General features: G+C 42.3%; 1 protein-coding gene across 1 annotated transcript in view; it reads left to right on the top strand.

Annotated features, from left to right (window-relative positions):
- The window catches only part of CRYBG3 (crystallin beta-gamma domain containing 3), a 204,293-nt gene that overhangs the window by 168,646 nt on the left and 14,745 nt on the right, over positions 1–20,902 (top strand). The window contains exons 16-18 of the mRNA XM_056559317.1: positions 3,114–3,223; positions 4,913–5,039; positions 6,924–7,063. Coding sequence (XP_056415292.1) covers positions 3,114–3,223; positions 4,913–5,039; positions 6,924–7,063 — 377 coding nt within the window. The remainder of the gene's footprint in view (positions 1–3,113; positions 3,224–4,912; positions 5,040–6,923; positions 7,064–20,902) is intronic.

Raw genomic sequence — 20,902 nt, 5'->3', positions numbered from 1 at the left:
GATTGAAACACTAGACAGAAAAGGGTTAATTTTCTCTCTCTTCATTTACTCGATTTAGCCAGAAGGTAGTTCACACTCTTATAATATGGCAACAATAGATTTCAAATTTTTTGGCAGTAGGTACCAAGAGCAGAGGCTGCCATACATCTGCTTAGTTCCTTAGCAAATTACAATCACAATCCACTTACTCTGCTTCACCAAAGTAGTTGGGTCACCTGTAGTAACATAGTAACATGTTCATAAGGTTGAAAAAAGACCAGAGTCCATCAAGTTCAACCTATAACCCTAATGAGTCCCTAATGGGTTGATCCAGAGGAAGGCAAAAAACCCTCATACTAGAGGTAAAAATTCCTTCCCGACTCCAAGTAATAGTACTCCTGTCATTCTGCATTTTCCAAAACTGTGGGGTGAAAGCACTTAAAGCGCTGCTCCCTCAGCCCCTGGATTGACTAGGCCTGGCCTGAAGCCCAAGAGGTCATAGATGGCAGTGTGGAACTTGAATACATTCCTCTCGCTAGATTTAAAAAAATGTAGTCCTCTTGAATACTGGTCAGGAAATATGTAAAATACATAATCCCATCCCGGATTTTGCTTCCCCATGTGCATTACCTTTACCCTAAATTTATCAGTGTTGAACCTCATCTGCCACTTCCCAGCCTAAACCTCCAACCTATACAGATCCATTTGTAACAGTGCACTGTCCTCTATAGTGTTTACCGCTTTACAGAGTTTAGTATCATCTGCAAAGATTGCTACTTTACTATACAATCCCTCCACAAGGTCATTAATGAATATATTAAATGGGACAGGACCCAAGACTGACCCCTGTGGTACCCCACTAGTAACAATCACCCAATCAGAATAAGTACCATTAATAACCACCCTCTGTTTTCTTTCACTGAGCCAGTTACTTACCCTCTTACACACATTCTCCCCCAACCCAATCCTTTTCATTTTATGCACCAATCATTTATGTGGCACCGTATGAAATGCATTAGAAAAATCCTGATATATGACATCCAGCGATTGCCCCTGGTCCAGTCTGGAGCTCACCTCCTCATAAAGCCTGATCAGGTTAGTTTGACAGGACCGATCCCTCATAAAGCCATGCTGATATGGAGTTATACATTTATCAAGATTTTCCAAAATAGCATCTCTTAGAAACCCCTCAAACAATTTACATACAACGGAGGTTAAACTAACAGGCCTATAATTCCCTTTTTAAATATTGGCACCACATTTTCTATGTGCCAATCCTGGGGAACCATCCCTGTCACTATAAAGTCCTTGAATATTAAAAATAGGGGTCTATCTATTACATTACTTAATTCCTTTAGAACACGGGGGTGAATGTCATCTGGACCTGGTGATTTGTCTATTTTTATTTTTTGTAGGCAGCACTGTACTTCTTCCTGGGTTAGACAGGTGACCTGTACTGGGGAGTTTTTCTTATCTCGCTGTATTTCACCTGGCATTTCATTTTCCTCGGTGAACACAGTGGAGAAGAATTTGTTTAATATATTTGCTTTTTCCTGATCCCCGTTTATAATTTCTTCCTCATCATTTTTTTTAAGGGCCTACACTTTCATTTTTGACCTTTTTGCTATTTATATAGTTAAAGAACATTTGGGGGTTATTTTTAGTCTCTTTGACAATGAGTCTTTCTGTCTCTATTTTTGGGGCTTTTATCTGTTTTTTTTACATCCTTTACATTTTTCTCTATAGCTTATTAATGCTTCATCACTGCCGTCCTGTTTTAGTAGTTTAAATGCTTTACTTTTGTCCTTTATTGCTCCCTTTACATTTTTATTCATCCACATTGGTTTTCTTTTATTTCTGACCCTTTTATTCCCATAAGGTATAGACATCTTACAGTGAGAATTCAAAATATTCTTAAAAGTCTCCCATTTAGTGTCAGTATTCTTGTTTTTGAGGACATTATCCCATTTTATAGTGTTAAGGGCTTCTCTGTGTTGATCAAACTTTGCTTTCCTGAAGTTCATTGTTTCAAGATATTAACTCTGCAGGGTACCCAAACTTTTGCAGACGCCATTTTTTGGTTTTCTGTTATTTTGAAAGTGTAAATGATGGAAATAAAATCTAACTTTTGTTGACATATTATAAGAATGTCTAATCTGTAATTTGATGCCTTTTTGGAGATTTTTTCATCTTTTCTTGGCTTCTTTATGCACATTAATACAAATTTTTACCTGGGGTGCCCAAACTTTTGATCCCCACTGTATAATGTATTATATTATGATCCCTATTTCCTAGGTGTCCTTCTACTTGTACATTAGTTACTCTGTCAGGTCTGTTGGTTAATATTAAGTCTAGCAGAGCGCCCCCTCTGGTCGGGCTCTGCACCATTTGGGACAGATAATTGTCTTTAGCTATAGTCAGAAACCTGTTTCCTTTATGAGATTCACAGGTCTCAGTCTACCGGTTTATATCAGGATAGTTAAAGTCCCCCATTATTATCACATCATTCTGATTTGCTGCCTTGTTTATTTGCCTCAGTTATTGATCTTCTGCCTCTTCCTTTATGTTTGGTGGCTTATAGCAAACTCCTATTAGGATTTTATCATTTTTATCTCCATATATTTCTACCCATAATGACTCCACATTATCGTTTCCCTCCCACATATCCTCCCGTAGTGCGGCCTTCAGACTGGACTTTACATAAAGACAAACTCCTCCCCCTTTCCATTTTGTCCGATCCTTCCTGAATAGACTATAACCCTATATGTTGGCCGCCCAGTCACAGCTATTGTCCAACCAAGTCTCTGTTATATCCACTATGTCATAATCCTCCTCAGACATTATCAACTCCAACTTCGTCAGTTTTATTGGACAGACTTCTGGCATTAGTCAACATGCAATTCAATGGTGTATGTTTTTTTTCCCCTATGAAGCCTATCCCTATTAACTATTCTAACCCCTCCCCAACCAAAACATTGGACATGCATTTGGTTGATGACCTAATATTAGATTTTCGACCTATTCTATTATTGGAATTCTCTATTAAATGAAACGTAGATGATAAGCTGAGTCCTACTAATCCTATAATCACATTTTTCAAAATTCTCACAGTTTCATGTTTTGGCTTATTGCAGATTAAAGCTTATACAAGTGCCGAATTCCAGGGAGAGACTATGGATTTCACACAGGGCGTATCCGACTTTACATCCTTTTTGCCCATGTCTTTCAAGGTCTTAAGAGGATGGTAAGAAGCACATTTATGTCTAAACACTATATTATGAGCCCCTGGGAAGAGGACATACATATGTAATATTCAATGATTCTGTAGCTAAAGAAATCTACAGTAATATGCTTAAATTACCAATTGCTATTTAAACAAATCGTGTTCTTGAAGTCTATCTTCAATCACTAGCAGCTGTATACTTTTATATTAAGGTTCCACAGAAATGGAGCAGAACATTAAATTACAGCGCCTGTCATGTTACCTTGGCGTGATGTTTTTGTGTAGTAACGTATTGAGAATTGCTTTAGCTTTTAGGTAATGTGCAAATCCTATTAGTTTAGTTTATGTTACATTATTACCCTAGTGGAAGTGAAGCTTTGCTTACAGTAAACCATACTACATTTCTAACCAACGATAACCTCTTTCTATGAGGACATTTGTGGGGGTTAAAGGGGTTATCCCCTGTCCTCAGGATAGAAGATTACTAACTGATCATTGGGGGGGTGTTGACCACAATACAAAAAGAATTTCTGATCGTGCTCTTCCATAAAACTAGCCTTTTTTGGTATGCCTTAAAATGTGTATCTCACACTGCAACACTACTGTGAATCCCCCATCACGTGAGTCTCAACACGTTGCATGTACCCATTGACTTCAGTGGGTAGGATAATACGCAGCAAAGAACAGGATATAGCCAGCTCCACAAAAAATTAAAATCCCAAATCTTTACTTCAAATTGATTAAAACATGGCACACAGACACAAAAAATTATGCTCTAGTGAGATTTAAAAAAAAAAAAAAAAAAAGATGCCAACGCATTTCAAACCCTTACGTTCTTAATCATGGCATAAGTGGTTGCTACCAGCTAAAGCTGGTAGCAACCACTTATGCCATAATTAAGAACCTAAGGGTTTGAAACGTGTTGGCGTCTTTTTTATTTCCCTAGAGCGCTATTTTTTTTTTTTTGTGTATGTGTTTGTGTGCCATGTTTTAATCAATTTTAAGTAAAGATTTGGAACTTTAAGTTTTTGTGGAGCTGGATATATCCTGTTCTTTGCTGCGTATTCTCCTACCCACTGAAGTCAATGGGTACATGCACGTGAAACTCGTTAAGACTCACGTGATGGGGCATTCACAGTAGTATTGCAGTTAAGAAACACATTTTAATGCAGACCAAATCCTGTTCTTTGCTGTGAACCTGAACCGAGGATGTGGCTTGGCGTCCAGTCCTGTGCTCCCTGCAATTAAAGGTGTTTCCATAAACTACAAGAATGGTGACCTGGTGTAAATCATCTGTGTATATAGAAGAATACGCAGCTGCATCAAATACACTAAGTGTGACCCTACCCTAATGCATACCAAATAAGGGCACGTTTTATGGGCAAGCTGGATTGAAAATTCTTTTTGTATTATGGCACTTGAAGCAAGTTCCTGGCCTGGCGCGGATCCGAGCACTCCACGCGGAGCGAAGGTGAGCGGTATAATTTTCGTTGTTTACTTTGACCTCTGGGACCCTTATCGATTACAAGAATGGAGGTCAACTGCCCACCAAGTGAATGGCTTGAAAACCCCATGTTGTTCCGGTTGGTTGGGTCACAGGCTGCTCTCGGACCCCCCCCCCCTCATCCGACTCTACACTATACTTTGCATACGTTGTCTTTCTGTATTGACCAATTCTGATTTATTTTGCCAATCCATTATCTCTTCCAGCTGGCTGCTGTGCTACAAAGCTGACACTTGTGACAATCTGTGTGTGTTAGAAGAGGGGCTTTTTCCAGACTTGGCTTCATGTGGATGCCCTACAGCTGAGATCAAATACATCAAGCCAATAGATTATGTAAGACGTTGTTGGCATCTGTTCTCTCAGTTTGCAAAGTTCAATATAAAATGTAATTTTCCTAATGTCAGTAGTCAGTCAGTGGTAGTCCCATGTTCTTCTGATGACTTGCCTTAAATTATTCATTAGTACAAATGACAATATGCATATGTGCGTTAAGGAAGCCAGTGATTTTCCATTAACTTCCACTACCAGAGTGAATTGCTCTTGATGCACTTGTAACCGTATATTTGTATACATTGCGCATTTCTAATATATTTAGCATTTCAAACTATTGCCATTTTTAAAGGGGTATTCCATGAAAAAACTTTTTTTTATATATATATCAACTGGCTCCAGAAAGTTAAACAGATTTGTAAATTACTTCTATTAAAAAATCTTAATCCTTTCAATAATTATCAACTGCTGAAGTTGAGTTGTTGTTTTCTATCTGGCAACAGTGTGCAGTTCCCGAGACAAGCAGAGATGTCAGCAGAGAGCAAAGTAGAAGAGGTTTGCTATGGGGATTTGCTTCTAAACTGGGCGGTTCCCGAGACAGGTGTCATCAGAGAGCACTTAGACAGAAAAAAAACAGCTCAATTTCAGCAGCTCATAAGTACTGAAAGGATTAAGATTTTTTAATAGAAGTAATTTACAAATCTGTTTACCTTTCTGGAGCCAGTTGATATATAGAAAAAAGTTTTTTCCTAGATAACCCCTTTAAGTTGTCTGTTTGCTGTCAGTGAATAGGACCACTTGTTTTGATAGTCAGAGGCTGAAAATTGGTACAGACCTAATGCTTCCCAGAGTTCAAAGTTAGTTATTAGCCATAAGCGAACTTCCCAAAACTAATTTCAGGAGGATTCGTTGCAGATCAGACTTCATTTGATGCCATAAACATCAAAATGAGGCATAAAGCATCGCTTCTTACCTCTGGGCTGGTATTCAGGAGAACACCTGCAAAATAGAGGACCAAAAAAAAGCATATGTGTGTGTACTATGTACAGATCCAAAAATCATATGGCAAAATTGCATAAAACCAGAAAACTCCTTAAAGGGGTACTGCATGATGTCACAGCCACGCCCCTTCAATGCAAGTCTATGGGAGTGGCTGTGATGTCACGGGCAGGGCGTGACGAGCCTCTGCCCTGCATCGCCAGTCATCCGGCATGGAGCAAAGTTCGCTCCATGCACCGGATGTCTGGGGTGCCGAAGACAAGTTCGTGGGGTCCCCAGCAGTGGGACCCCCACAATCAGACAGCTGATCCCCTATCCTTTTATAATGTAGTTTGTAGTAGTTCCATCATATACTTCCAAGACATTCCTAGTCATGCTTAGCATATTTTGGAGAAATGTCCTACTCAGTAGCTTATTCTGCATCCATCAGTGAAACCTCAGATTGCTTATGACTATTTTTTTTATTTTTTAGAAAAGCCCAGAAAGTACCTTGATGGAATTGTAGACAGCAGGGGTCATGGTGTGCTTCGGTGTTTCCCAACCAGTGTGCCTCCAGCTGTTGCAAAACTACAACACCCAGCATGCTCGGACAGCCCACGGCTGTCCGGGCATGCTGGGAGTTGTAGTTTTGCAACAGCTGGAGGCACACTGGTTGGGAAACACTGGTGTACTTGGTCCCTATGGCCAGTTCTTATTTCAACAGTAAAGGCCAGCGCAAGTGCTTGAATCATCCTTTAGCGGTCACCCTACTTTTTAAGGCTATGGAATGATATTTCCACCTCTTCATACACAGATACTGTATACACACTCTTCCCTTCCGGATTGACTTGTTTTACACCAATTCACTATTTTATAATGATAATACATCTAATTATCCCTATAGTATAATGAAATTATCTAATTATCCCTGTAAAATATTACAAGTTCGATTTTTCTTGCCGATTCTAGGTCTTTGCCGAACCTTCAATAAGTCTCTTTGCCCTGGACTCGTGTGAAGGAAGACAATTGCACTTTGAAGAGGCTGTAACCTCAATCCTTAACAAGGACCTTCACTTTTATGTCCAATCTGTATGGGTCAGGGGAGGACTGTAAGTATCAGTAATCTCTCTACTTGTTCTTTTTTTTGCCTTAAACTCACTGGCTTTGAATGAATATCCCTGCCAAAAGAATGTTAGTCGGTAGGAATACTAAGTAGCCAATGTCCGAGCAGGAATAAGACCTTGTTATTGCTCCAGTATCATCTGATTCCGCCTTCATGTTGAAGCATTAGTGTTGCATTTCATTATAACTCGGGATGTAGCACACCGCCAGTAAATTTGCATTAGTAGAGTAGCTTGGTTTTTGAATGGAATAAAAAGTATAGGTTGTGCATTTCTTACTATAATAGCCTATCTGAAGACTATGGAGGTAAAATGGTGATGCTTCAGCATTGATGGCAAAATCTTCCAATATATGGCATAGTAGGCATCCGCAGATCTAGGTTTTAGGTCACCAGCATGTGCCTTTCAATGGCTTCTAGATAAGTATCATAAGTACAGGACTGGTGCAAGGATTTTTGCCACCCTAGGCGGATGCTAATTTTGCAGCCCATTGACCCCGCCCTTTGACCTGCCCCACCTTACTACTGGGGTGACACACTGTATAAATCCTCCTCATGTAATCTCCTTACTACTGGGGTGTCACACTGTAACAAACCTCCTCCTCATGTAATCACCTTACTACTGGGGTGACACACTGTAACAAACCCCCTCCTCATGTAATCTCCTTACTACTGGGGTGACAGACTGTAACACACCTTCTCCGCATGTAATCTCCTTACTACTGGGGTGACACACTGTAACAAACCCCCTCCTCATGTAATCACCTTACTACTGGGGTGACACACTGTATAAATCCTCCTCATGGAATATCCTTACTACTGTGGTGACACACGTAACAAACCCCCTCCTCATGTAATCTCCTTACTACTGGGGTGACAGACTGTATAAATCCTCCTCATGTAATCACCTTACTACTGGGGTGACACACTGTAACAAACCCCCTCCTCATGTAATCTCCTTACTACTGGGGTGACACATTGTAAAAAAAAACCCTCCTCATGTAATCTCCTTACTACTGGGGTGACACACTGTATACATTCTCCTCATGTAATCACCTTACTACTGGGGTGACACACTGTAACAAACCTCCTCCTCATATAATCTCCTTACTACTGGGGTGACACACTGTAACAAACCCCCTCCTCATGTAATCTCCTTACTACTGGGGTGACACACTGTATAAATCCTCCTCATGTAATCACCTTACTACTGGGGTGACACACTGTAACAAACCTCCTCCTCATGTAATCTCCTTACTACTGGGGTGACACACTGTATAAATCCTCCTCATGGAATCTCCTTACTACTGGGGTGACACACTGTAACAAACCCCCTCCTTATATAATCTCCTTACTACTGGGGTGACACACTGTAACAAACCTCCATCTCATGTAATGTCCTTACTACTGGGGTGACACACTGTATAAAACCTCCTCCTCATGTAATCTCCTTACTACTGGGGTGACACACTGTATAAAACCTCCTCCTCATGTTATCACCTTACTACTGGGGTGACACACTGTAACAAACCTCCTCCTCATGTAATCTCCTTACTACTGGGGTGACACACTGTAACAAACCTCCTCCTCATGTAATCACCTTATTACTGGGTTGACACACTGTATAAAACCTCCTCCTCATGTAATCTCCTTACTACTGGGGTGACACACTGTATAAATCATCCTCATGGAATCTCCTTACTACTGGGGTGACACACTGTAACAAACCCCCTCCTTATATAATCTCCTTACTACTGGGGTGACACACTGTAACAAACCTCCATCTCATGTAATGTCCTTACTACTGGGGTGACACACTGTATAAAACCTCCTCCTCATGTAATCTCCTTACTACTGGGGTGACACACTGTATAAAACCTCCTCCTCATGTTATCACCTTACTACTGGGGTGACACACTGTAACAAACCTCCTCCTCATGTAATCTCCTTACTACTGGGGTGACACACTGTAACAAACCTCCTCCTCATGTAATCACCTTATTACTGGGTTGACACACTGTATAAAACCTCCTCCTCATGGAATCTCCTTACTACTGGGGTGACACGCTGTAACAAACCCCCTCCTCATGTTATCTCCTTACTACTGGGGTGACACACTGTAACAAACCCCCTCCTCATGTAATCTCCTTACTACTGGGGTGACACACTGTAACAAACCCCCTCCTCATGTAATCTCCTTACTACTGGGGTGACGGGGGTGCGATGGTGGTGCTGGCTGGGCGGGTGCTTTGGATGAGCGGCAGAGGCTTCGGATGCTGGCCGGTTACTAATTTACTTGCAGCAGGCAGAGCGGCGCCCTCATCAAGAAGGTACTCTAGGCAGCTGCCTATTTTGCCTATAGGCACAACCGGCCCTGCAAGTATCTTCTCAGCTTTCCTGTCACCAGCAACATTAGGAAATGATAAATGGGCTTGTAAGTCTCAAACAATACGATAAGCATGGTAGGTTCTCAAATGCTTCCTAACAACTAATATACACTCAAACACGGAGTATGATGAAGGGAAGCATTCTCATATATGAAGAAGGAATGTAAAGTGCAAACAATAACTGACTGTGGCCACCAACACTATTATGGGGGCACTGGGGCACCTGACAACTGGGCAGAGAATTGTGGACCAGAGATATCAATCTGCCTTTGCCCTCTTGAAGATCAATTAACTCCACAAAGTTTATCTCGTACTGAAACGTTGTCCACTCCCTGTCTGTGTTATTGTTACAACCAGATTGCAAAGTAAAACAGTTTTCTTGTTCTTTTGTTTGAGCTGAAGATACATTTCATTCTTACGGGTTTGTTGTGGGTGGAACTGTTGACTGACAAAGTCATCCCTGATCTGCATGTTGCACCCAGCTAAGACCTAGTTCATATATATATATATATATATATGCAGTGCTCCCTCAAGTTACAATATTAATTGGTTCCAGGACGACCATTGTATGTTGAAATCATCGTATGTTGAGACCATAACTCTATGGAAACCTGGTAATTGGTTCTGAAGCCCAAAAATGTCATCCAAAAATAGGAAAAAGTGAAGAATGAAGATAAATATTAGATAACTAATACAGATAAAGCAAATCCTTACATATTAAATAAAGAAAGATCTGCTGGGAGCTGTAAATAACTGTCTATTTCAGTGTTTCCCAAAGAGAGTGCCTCTAGTTGTTGCAAAACTACAACTCCCAGCATGCCTGGACAGCCTTCGGCTGTCCGGGCATGCTGGGAGTTGTAGTTTTGCAATAGCTGGAGGCCCCCTCTTTGGGAAGCACTGGTCTATGTAGAGGACAGGAGCTTCTTCAGGGTCCTGTACAGAACACGCAATGTACTAAAAATAGTAAAATGGACCCACACCTGGTGTCCAAAGAAGCAGCTAACCATGGCACAGGTAAAGAGAACAGAACATGTAATACCTCCCTGTACTGTAGGGGTCTCTACCTGACACCAGTCAGTGCATACACTTCAGTTATACAGGGGTTTTACCAGTGAATGTCCATTCTGATTGGTCAGTTCTTCCGGCCATTGACATGTTTCGCAGATTCCATAGCATTGTATGTTGAGTCTGGTTTCAAGTTACAATCGTCCAGAAAAGACCATTGTATGTTGAAACTAATGTATGTTGAGGCCATTGTAAGTTGAGGGATCACTGTATGTGTGTATATATATATATATATATATATATATATCAGGGCCTTCTGTCGCAGAGTCTGGGCTGTTGCACAAAGGACACCAACAGATCCCAATGGGGTCCATTGGATTTCGGTCTGCTTATTTACAGGATTTGGTCAGATAAAAAAAAAACTGCTTGTCTTAGCCCTGTTGAAATGTACTTGTTGGTTATAGCTCAGGACAACGTTCATTTATCCATACCAACATACTAGGACAGGCTCAGTCAACCCTAACCATCTACAAATTGTTTGGAATAGTACACAACAGTAAGAACCCTAAGATCCTGCATCAAAGGGCAACACATCATATTTAACCAATGCTTGGTTAAGTGATAAGATTTTCACACGCCCTTTATGAATTTGTCTTCTGTGGATTGTACATCATAATAAAGGGGTACTCTGCTGCCCCAGCGTTTGGAAGATTTTGTTCCGAACGCTTGAAGCGGGTGGCAGGGGTCCTGACGTCACGGCCATGCCCCCTCAATGCAAGCCTATGAGAGGGGGCGTGGCAGCCACCACGCCCCCTCTCATAGGCTTGTATTGAGGGGGCGTGGCCGTGACGTCAGGACCCCTGCCACCCGCTCCAAGCGTTCGGAACAAAATAGACTTGCATTGAGGGGGCGTGATGTGACGCCATGAGGGGGCGTGGCCGTGATGTCACATTCTAATCGAACGCCAGGTGCTGCACAGAGATCGTGAGGGGTCCCAGCTGTAGGACCCCCGTGATCAGACATCTTATGCCCTATACTTTGGATAGGTGATAAGATTTCTAGGGGAGGAATACCCCTTTAAGCCAATGCTTGGCTACAGGATAGGATTCTCACATGCCATATATGAATTTGTCTTTTGGAGGGATTCGCATTAAGGGTGAGCAGGCTACATGTGGCCCCAGGACCACCAGAAAGGTAATTCTTGGTTAAATAATGAATTCAAAATCTATGCATAAACTTGTTACATTTGGACTCCCATGGATATATTCAATAAGCTATTAATATACATTGTATCTGCCGATTGCTCCTGTGTAACATACTGTAGGTTCATCGTAAACCTCAGTTGAACTCCTGCTTGTATGATAGGAAACTGCAAATATTGTGTGTGTGACAGCAACTAGTTCTGCTAGCCTTTTACCTTTTAAATCAAGGAAAATTCCCCTTAGGCCAGGACTGGAGTTGCCCTCAAAATAATAGTGTTTGGCCATTTTTTCCAGCAATCTGACAGGTGCTGAGTGCAGGATGTTAAAACCCAAAGACATAACAAAAATGGGGTGAAAGTACAGTGAGGGAAAAAAACAGTAAATCCATTAGAGAGTCCTCATCATCTGTGGCAGTATTATTAGAATCACTCCTTCTGGGTGGGCGCAGTGTAATATTGGAGTAATGTGGTGGTGCGTCCCTGTCGTCACTCTTCATATCTCTCTATGACGCATAGTGAACGGTCTTTGTCTGCTGATGGGCTGTAGTGAAGGATTTTCATTTCCTTGTAAATTTCTTAGACTTCTAATCCAATTGCTCGCACTCATAGTTGGGATTCTGATATCACAAGTGCATTAGGGAATAGCTGAATGTGCAGATCTCTCATATTTACTGTAAGTATAGTCTGCCTTTAACCCTGTGCATTTCAAATATCAGTATACTAGGGCTGGTTTAGGAGTGTAAGTCTAACACTGAATGTGTAAGGGCCTCCCCATCTACCATGTGCCATTGGTGCTGCTCTCTGGTTCACACTAGTGTAATATACATGTATTTGCATGATGCATTTTATGGCCTTGAACGAGAACTCCAGCCAAATGAAATTACCTTTATATAGAGGCACATACCTTGTTTCTTTCAGCTTTTTCTCCAGTAGTTCATATCACAGAGGATGACTGTCATGTACACTTTTCTGGGTGTAGACCACTCATCACTTTACAATATCACACTCCCTTCTCTTCAGCTGTTAGATTAGAGAGCCAGAGGCTTTAGTGTGTGATGAGCTGTGATTGGCTGAGGCACACGCACCTCCCTCATCTATATTCACTGCTTCTCTAACCATGTGACCTGCTCTGCTCTCTGCTTTAGCAGCTCACACAGGGAATAAGTGCAGGGGCTCATGGTCTGTGTAGTTTATTGCAGATTTCAGCTTCCTGCAAAAACCAGGAAGTACATAGATTTTCAAAGACTGTTTATGGGGGCAATGGGGGTCGGGGTCAGATTTTGAAACAAATCAGCTGAGATGCCATGGCATTGATATACCATGGTAAGAATATCTATGTAACTTAATTAAGTTTTTATTTTTGCCACTTTTGGCTGGATGTCTCTTTAAGTCTCAACCAGTAATGCATTTAGGTTATGTGCTGCCCTAGGCCTGACTAAACTCATGCACCCCCATAATATAAATGTTCCGGTCACTACATATTATGACCACACCTTTTTCTGTTTAAGACCCACCCCTTCCTCTTTAATGCAACCTTTCGTCCATATGCTCCACCTTTTCCTCTTGGGGAAAAGCGTGTCCGAAGTTTGTGGCAGCTGCCAAAGAATTATAATGAAGATAATCCTGCCCCCAAGCCTCTACCCCCTGAGAAAGTGCCACCAACCACGGTTCTGAAGACCTGTGGTTAGGACAGGATTTGTGGCAACAATATGGGTGCAAATACACGTCCGTATTACACTAGTATAAACCCAGTTATTGTATGGCAGAGGGGCCATATGGTGTACTCGGACAACGGGGCCATGTGCAGCTCCTATTGTAACACCCCCTGGGCTAATGTGTAATATTTCTTGAGTAAATGGTCAATTGACAATGTTTTGAATTGTTTTGATGGTAATAATGTATTGCCCTCAGGAGGAATCTTCCCTGATTTCCCCTTACAAGGTGCAGCTCTTGCAGAACTATTTGTTATATTTGCAGTGGCCTTCTGTCACACACACTGTTTCCTTGTCACTCGATTACATGTTCCTTTCCACCTTTAAATTAAACAATTTGTGAAAGGAAATGTTCAGAATCTCTATTGCATATATTTGCACACACCTGTTTGCACATTCTTGGATGTGTCACTTGCTGGGATTATTCTTGTGTCTTGTGGTGAACTTTGCTGAATTGTTGTATGGCAGCCTCTACCCCATTCATTCTCAATTCCTTAGGAGCCTTAAGTGTCACTTAAAAAAACACTTTTTTTTTAACATACACTGCTCAAAAAAATAAAGGGAACACTAAGATAACACATTCTAGATCTGAATGAATGAACTAATCGTATGAAATACTTTCATCTTTACATAGTTGAATGTGCTGACAACAAAATCACCCAAAAATATCAATGGGAATCAAATTTATCAACCCATGGAGGTCTGGATATGGAGTCACACTCAAAATCAAAGTGGAAAACCCCACTACAGGCTGATCCAACATTGATGTAATGTCCTTAAAACAAGTCAAAATTAGGTTCAGTAGTGTGTGTGGCCTCCACGTGCCCGTATGACCTCCCTACAATGCCTGGGCATACTCCTGATGAGGTGGTGGATCATCTCCTGATGGATGTCCTCCCATACCTGGACTAAAGCATTCGCCAACTCCTGGACAGTCTGTGGTGCAACGTGGCGTTGGTGGATGGAGCGAGACATGATGTCCCAGATCTGCTCAATTGGATTCAAGTTTGGGGAACGGGCGGGCCAGTCCATAGCATCAATGCCTTCCTCTCGCAGGAACTGCTGACACACTCCAGCCACATGAGGTCGAGCATTGTCTTGCATAAGGAGAATCCCAGGGCCAACTGCACCAGCATATGGTCTCAAATGGGGCCTTAGGATCTAATTTCTGTACCTAATGGCAGTCAGGGTACCTCTGGCAAGCACATGGAGGGCTGTGCGGCCCCCAAAGAAATGCCACCCCACACCATTACTGACTCACCGCCAAACCAGTCATGCTTGAGGATGTTGCAGGCAGCAGAACGTTCTCCACGGCTTCTCCAGACTCTGTCACATGTGTTCAGTGTGAACCTGCTTTAATCTGTGAAGAGCACAGGGTGCCATTGGCGAATTTGCCAATCTTGGTGTTCTCCGGCAAATGCCAAACGTCCTGCACCGTGTTGGGCTGTAAGCACAACCCCCACCTGTGGATGTCGGGCCCTCATACAACCTATCTGACCGTTTGAGTGGACAATTGCACATTTGTGGCCTGCTGGAGGTAATTTTGCAGGGCTCTGGCAGTGCTCCTCCTTGCACAAAGGTGGAGGTAGCAGTCCTGATGCTGGGTTGTTGCCCTCCTACAGCCTCCACCACATCTCCTGATGTACTGGCCTGTCTTCTGTTAGTGCCTCCATTCTCTGGACACTACGCTGACAGACACCGCAAACTTTCTTGCCAGAGCTGATGATGTGTCATGGATTTGACATCCTGGATGAGCTGCACTACTTGAGCCACTTGTGTGTGTTGTAGACTTCGTCTCATGCTGCCACTAGAGTGAAAGCACCGCCAGCATTCAAAAGTGACCAAAACATCAGCCAGGAAGCATAGGAACTGAGAAGTGGTCTGTGGTCACCACCTGCAGAACCACTCCTTTATCAGGGGGGGGGGTGTCTTGCGAATTGCCTATAATTTCCACCTGTTGTCTGTTCCATTTGCACAACAGCATGTGAAATTGATTGTCAATCAGTGTTGCTTCCTGAGTGGACAGTGTGATTTCACAGAAGTGTGATTGACTTGGAGTTACACTGTGTTGTTTAAGTGTTCCCTTTATTTTTTTGAGCAGTGTATATATATCAAAGTGTATTAAATGTATTCATCTATAGTCACCTTATCTGGTATAGATTGCAGTATATCATAACCTGTCGTGCCTACGGAACTCATAAGACATTGGGGGAGATTTATCAAAACCTGTGCAAAGGAAAAGTTGCCCAGTTGCCCATAACAACCAATCAGATCGCTTCTTTCATTTTGCAGAGGCTTTGTTTAAAATGAAAGAAGCGAGCTGATTGGTTGCTATGGGCAACTTGGCAACTTTCCCTCTGCACAGGTTTTGATAAATCTCCCCCATCATGCCCACGGAATTTTTTGCCCATGGCATGCTTTTTTTGATAAAATATAACAGTTGTCTTCCCCTCTAAGCATTACCTCTAAAGGATGATAAATCTTTAATACAAATTCAACATACTGTGGCGTGCAGAATGTCTGTGGCTTATAAATATGTGCCTTCATGCAGACAAATAAGCTTAAAACCCATTTTTTGTATTGGCAAGTGATTGTCCCATACCCTATAACAGTGGTCTCCAAAGTGTTGACTTCCAGTTGTTTCAAACTAAAACTACAACTTCCAGAATGCCCAGACAGCCAATGGCTGTCTGGGCATGCTGGGAGTTGTAGTTTTGCAACAACTGAAGGTCCACACTTTGGAGACCATTTGCTATAATATGGAGGCGCCAAAAGTAGCAGTTACTGTTGCATAGCATTGAAAGCTACATAACCATGGCCCCGTATAGGCACAAGCCATGTGCCATTCAGTTATCTCAGGCAATATACTATAAACGACATATCATACTGTATTCCCGTATCGTACAAGAGTCTATACTTCTACCAAGTCTGGAAGAAATAAGTCTTAGCAATCAATAGAATGTTATTGGAAACCTACAAAGGAAATGTTGAGATAAATGGATCAATTCAACTCACCGTGCTAGAGTGTGGATGGCTCCTAAAAGACTGGCAACACCTTTCCGTCCCTGAATTCTTTCCATAACTATATATATATATTTAAATAATTAGTTTTGTATTTTCCATGCATTATGATATCACCACCACTTTTTGTATAACTTCTGTGCTGTAACTTCACTGTTTAGATTTTCCCGGTTCTGTGACATCACTGTGTGCATTATGTCTGTGCTAGACCTTTCCATATTAGATTATCCCTGTTCTGTGACATCACTGTATGCATCATCTCTGTGCTACCCTGTTTCCCCGAAAATAAACCCTACCCCGAAAGTAAGCCCAAACAGGATTATCAGGATGGGCTGCAATATAAGCCCTACCCTGAAAATAAGACCTAGGCCAGGGGTAATCAACTGGCAGACCGCGGTCCAGATCCGGACCTTATCCGCCAGTAATGCCCACAGACTTCCCAAGCCCCCCCCCCCGGCTGGTCCCGCAGCAAGTTACCGTAACTGAGCCGGGGCAGGGACGCTGTCGCTTTAAAATCTCCGCGCCCCCGGCTGCTAAGCAACAGAAGGAGATCCCGTCGCCGCCGAGAGCTGCAGCTTCCGTACAGTACAAGTTGTGGACGCTACCGTATGAAGGTAGGGAAGTGCTGGTCCCAGCTGGGGATGAAATGTGTACCATAGATTATTATGGCAGAGGGGTGTGGGCACTGTAGGAGTGTGGAGGATGATGGGGGAAGGGGAGGATGGGGGGCTGTAGCAGTGTGGAGGATGGGGGGCTGTTTGTGTGGAGGATGGGGGGCTGTAGGAGTGTGGAGGATGGGGGGCTGCAGGAGTGTGGAGGATGGGGGCTGCAGGAATGTGGAGGATGGGGGGCTGCGGGAGGATGGGGGCTGCAGCAGTGTGGAATTTGGGGGGGTGCGGCATCCTCCACACTGCTACAGCCCTCCATCCTCCACACTGCTACAGCCCCCATCCTCCACACTGCTACAGCCCCCCCCCATGTTGTTCAAGGTACATACCGTAAATAAATAAGCCCTACCCTGAAAATAAGCCCTAGTGTGTTTTTGTGACTAAAATTAATATAAGACCCTGTCTTATTTTCGGAGAAACACGGTATACCTTTCCTTATTAGATTATCCATGTTCTGTGACATCACTGTATGCATTATCTCTGTGCTATACCTTTCCTTATTAGATTATCCATGTTCTGTGACATCACTGTGTGCATTATGTCTGTGCTAAACCCTGTACTATATCTGTTCGGTGACATCACTCTACGCGTTCTCTATACTATACCTTTCCTCATTGGATTATTCATGTTCTGTGACATAACTATGTGTGTTTTGTCTGTGCTAGACCTTTCCTCATTGGATTATCCCTGTTCTGTAACATCATTATGTGCATTATCTCTGTGCTAGACCCTTTATTAGATTACCCCTGTTCTGTGACCTCACTGTGTACCCACTGTTTTCGCATCCTACTTCACCTGAGTAGAACTATGCCTGTTCTGTGACATTATTGTGTACTTCATCCCACTATAGTAACATATTTGCGCGCTTGATTCCTGTACTGTGACTTTATTTCATTCCTTTACTATTTATTAAAGTTATGCTGTCACATCACACACTCAGTACTCTGGCATCTCTGTGTGCATTATCCCTGTACTTTCACTTCACTTTGTGCATTCTGTCTGTGCATCAGGGAGGCCAAAACAATCATACGTTTTTCACCAAGATGGTTCCTAGTGAAACAAGGCACTGTTCAAAGTTACTTGATATGTCTCTAGAATGACATTTGTGATTTAACACTTCTTTGTTATATAGAATCATGCAATACTTGGGCCTGTGTAGATTTGTCATGTACCATAATAATAAAACCAGCCGCCTAATCACACATGGGATCGCTCTGCTGCTCCTGATTGGTGGGCTACACCTGTTTCACCGGCACCACCGGTCCTACTTGGAGCCACCAGCCGTAGAATGTGGTTACACTCGTTTTCTAGAAGCTAGATTGCCGATAGCCAATGTAATGTTTTTTTTTTTTTTTTTTTTTTTTTATAAAGATGTCTGCAGAACAAAGGATTGTTGTTTTACATCCATTTTTCATTGGCATAGATAATGTATATTGTTGTATTTTCTTTATTTTAATCACTGTGGTATTTATCAAAGTAGCCTGGGGGAACCTTAAGAGTGCTAGCAACGCTGCAAGTCTGGAAAAGGGTGGTGTTAATGCTCTAGTGTGTGACTTCTCGAATGTCCCCACCATATAGACCGAAGTGGAAGATCTATGGTGCAAGTTCATTCGAAAATTAGAAAGTATCGCACAAACTACCTTTTAACTTTACACCTAAATTTTGTACTGTTACAAGCAGGGAAATTATTGTGTGGCTTATGGTCACTTTTGTAAAAGCTATTTACCAAGCTGCGCCTAGGGGGTGCAACTAGGGGACGCCTCACAATTTGAGAAGCACTGGTGTTACCAAGTCAGGGCACTATCCGTTTACAAGATCAGTAATGCTAATGGAATCTTTGTTATCCCCTTTTTGCCAGCCCCATGTAAATTAAATGGACAGGTTGGGAAGGGGAGCCTATGAGGTACTAGCCTCCCTGCCTTCCATGGAAGATCCCGCCTTAGGAAGGCTATACTAGTAGTATGAATGAATATATATATTGTGATGACTCACTCTTGCAAATAGATGCGGCTGCAGTATAGAGGCAAGGAAGCAGTATTTTCCAAATCAAAGTTCAGTGTTTTATTCACACTTGTCACACAGCAAACAGTCTTTAAATGCAGAACAAAGGAAAACGTAACAAAAGTCCACCTGTATTCCTTAGGTGTTTGCTCACACCTCAGACCATGCCATGCGGCATCAAGCAAGTCTTATCCAGGCCTCCAGGCTGTTCACCAGCTTCCAACCTTGGAGCAAATGTGGGGAAGAACTCCACTCTCAGCTCTCTCTGGCAGTGTGAGCTGCAACTAGCAAATCCCCCTCAGCTGGTGAAACAGGTTGCCTTTAAGGCCAACAAAAGGTGGCCTGGATTGTGGGGAATGACCCCCACCCTGCACTTGGTCATTCCCATTAAGATCCGTCTCGGATTGGCCTTCGAGCCATACTATGGCCATAGTGTCAGTCGGCATCGCAGCACAGACACTGAATGAATACCGGCTCTTACTTCACCAAAGCCAGGAGCCTTGGTGACACATAACACCCATCAACCATGATACCTTTCACTTTCTATATATAGAATAACATTGTAGGAAAGAAAGTAAAAGAGAGAATAAAAAAAAAGTTAAAAATGTTTTAAAAAATATAAAGAAAGCCAACCCTTATAAAATTCACACAACACCCTTTCCCATCTTTTTTTTACATTCGTAAATGTCCAGTCTATTAAAGTGTTATTGATCTAATACTGTAAATGGGTATAAAATTCCAAATGATAGATTTGCTAACGTGTGATCATGTCAAATCAACCCGCCCCACCAAAAAAATAAAAAATCATTAAATAAATATGAAATAAAACGTGATTAAAAAGTCACATGAAACCTAAATTGGTACCAATTGAAAAAAAAAAGTTATGGCTCTTGGAACCAGCAGACAAAATTTGTCCCATCTTAACTGGGTTAATACTGTAAGGAATACAGGACAGACTAATGGCAGCTATAACTATTGCACTTGTTTTGGGGTTAGAAGTGCTTCTAATCTTAAATGGCATGTCTGCAGTGGATAACTCTTACACGTTCCATTAACAGTAAAGTGATCACAATGTATGTATCTGGGGTCAGCTATAATCTGTAGGAAAATTTTAAGTAATCCATCCAGCGCCACCACAGGGGAAATTAAATGGGCACTGTCACCAACTTTATTTTTTGATATGTTGTAGTACTTATGTACTACAACATATCTCTAATATACTTTTATTTTAATTTTTTTTCATTAAAAAGGTTTAATTTACATTTAAAAACCTGCTACTGAAAAAGGACTGATTTTGGAGTGGCAATCAGTCCTTTTTCAGTTAGGCTGCACTAGCTCCCTGCCTGTCAATCAGACAGGCGGGAGCAAGCGTATTGGCTCCCCAGCCACTGGCTGGGAGGCCACTCCTCCCGCACATCGCCGCCGCCTTGTTGCCGCCGCTGTCCCTGCACGCCCGCTGCCGGACTCTGCAGTAACTGCAAGTGTAATGAGGGAACGGGGTATGCGGGGCGGGGCAGGGGTGGGGGGGAGGAGAGAACGGGCTAGTGCCGTAGCGGGGGGGGGGGGGGGAAACGGGCTAGCAATAAAAATAGCATGGTGGGAGCTACCCTTTAAGCATTACACTGTATCCATTCAAATGAAGTGAATAGTACAGGACAGGGCAGGTCCTCCAGATTAAGAGATGCTCTTTGTAATCGCATTTCACATTGTCTAAAAGATGAGGATCCTGAACAGGTCCAACTATTAACTCATCTATTCCGTTATACAGTAGGATATATGAAAATGAGAGTTCTAGACAACACCTTTAAAATATGTTATAGTATTTCAATAATT

The sequence above is a fragment of the Hyla sarda genome, chromosome 2 (genome assembly GCF_029499605.1).
Source record: "Hyla sarda isolate aHylSar1 chromosome 2, aHylSar1.hap1, whole genome shotgun sequence".
In the NCBI taxonomy this organism is placed as follows: domain Eukaryota; kingdom Metazoa; phylum Chordata; class Amphibia; order Anura; family Hylidae; genus Hyla; species Hyla sarda.
The sequence above is the reverse complement of the archived record's forward strand: the minus strand, read 5'-3'. Positions and strand labels throughout refer to the sequence as shown.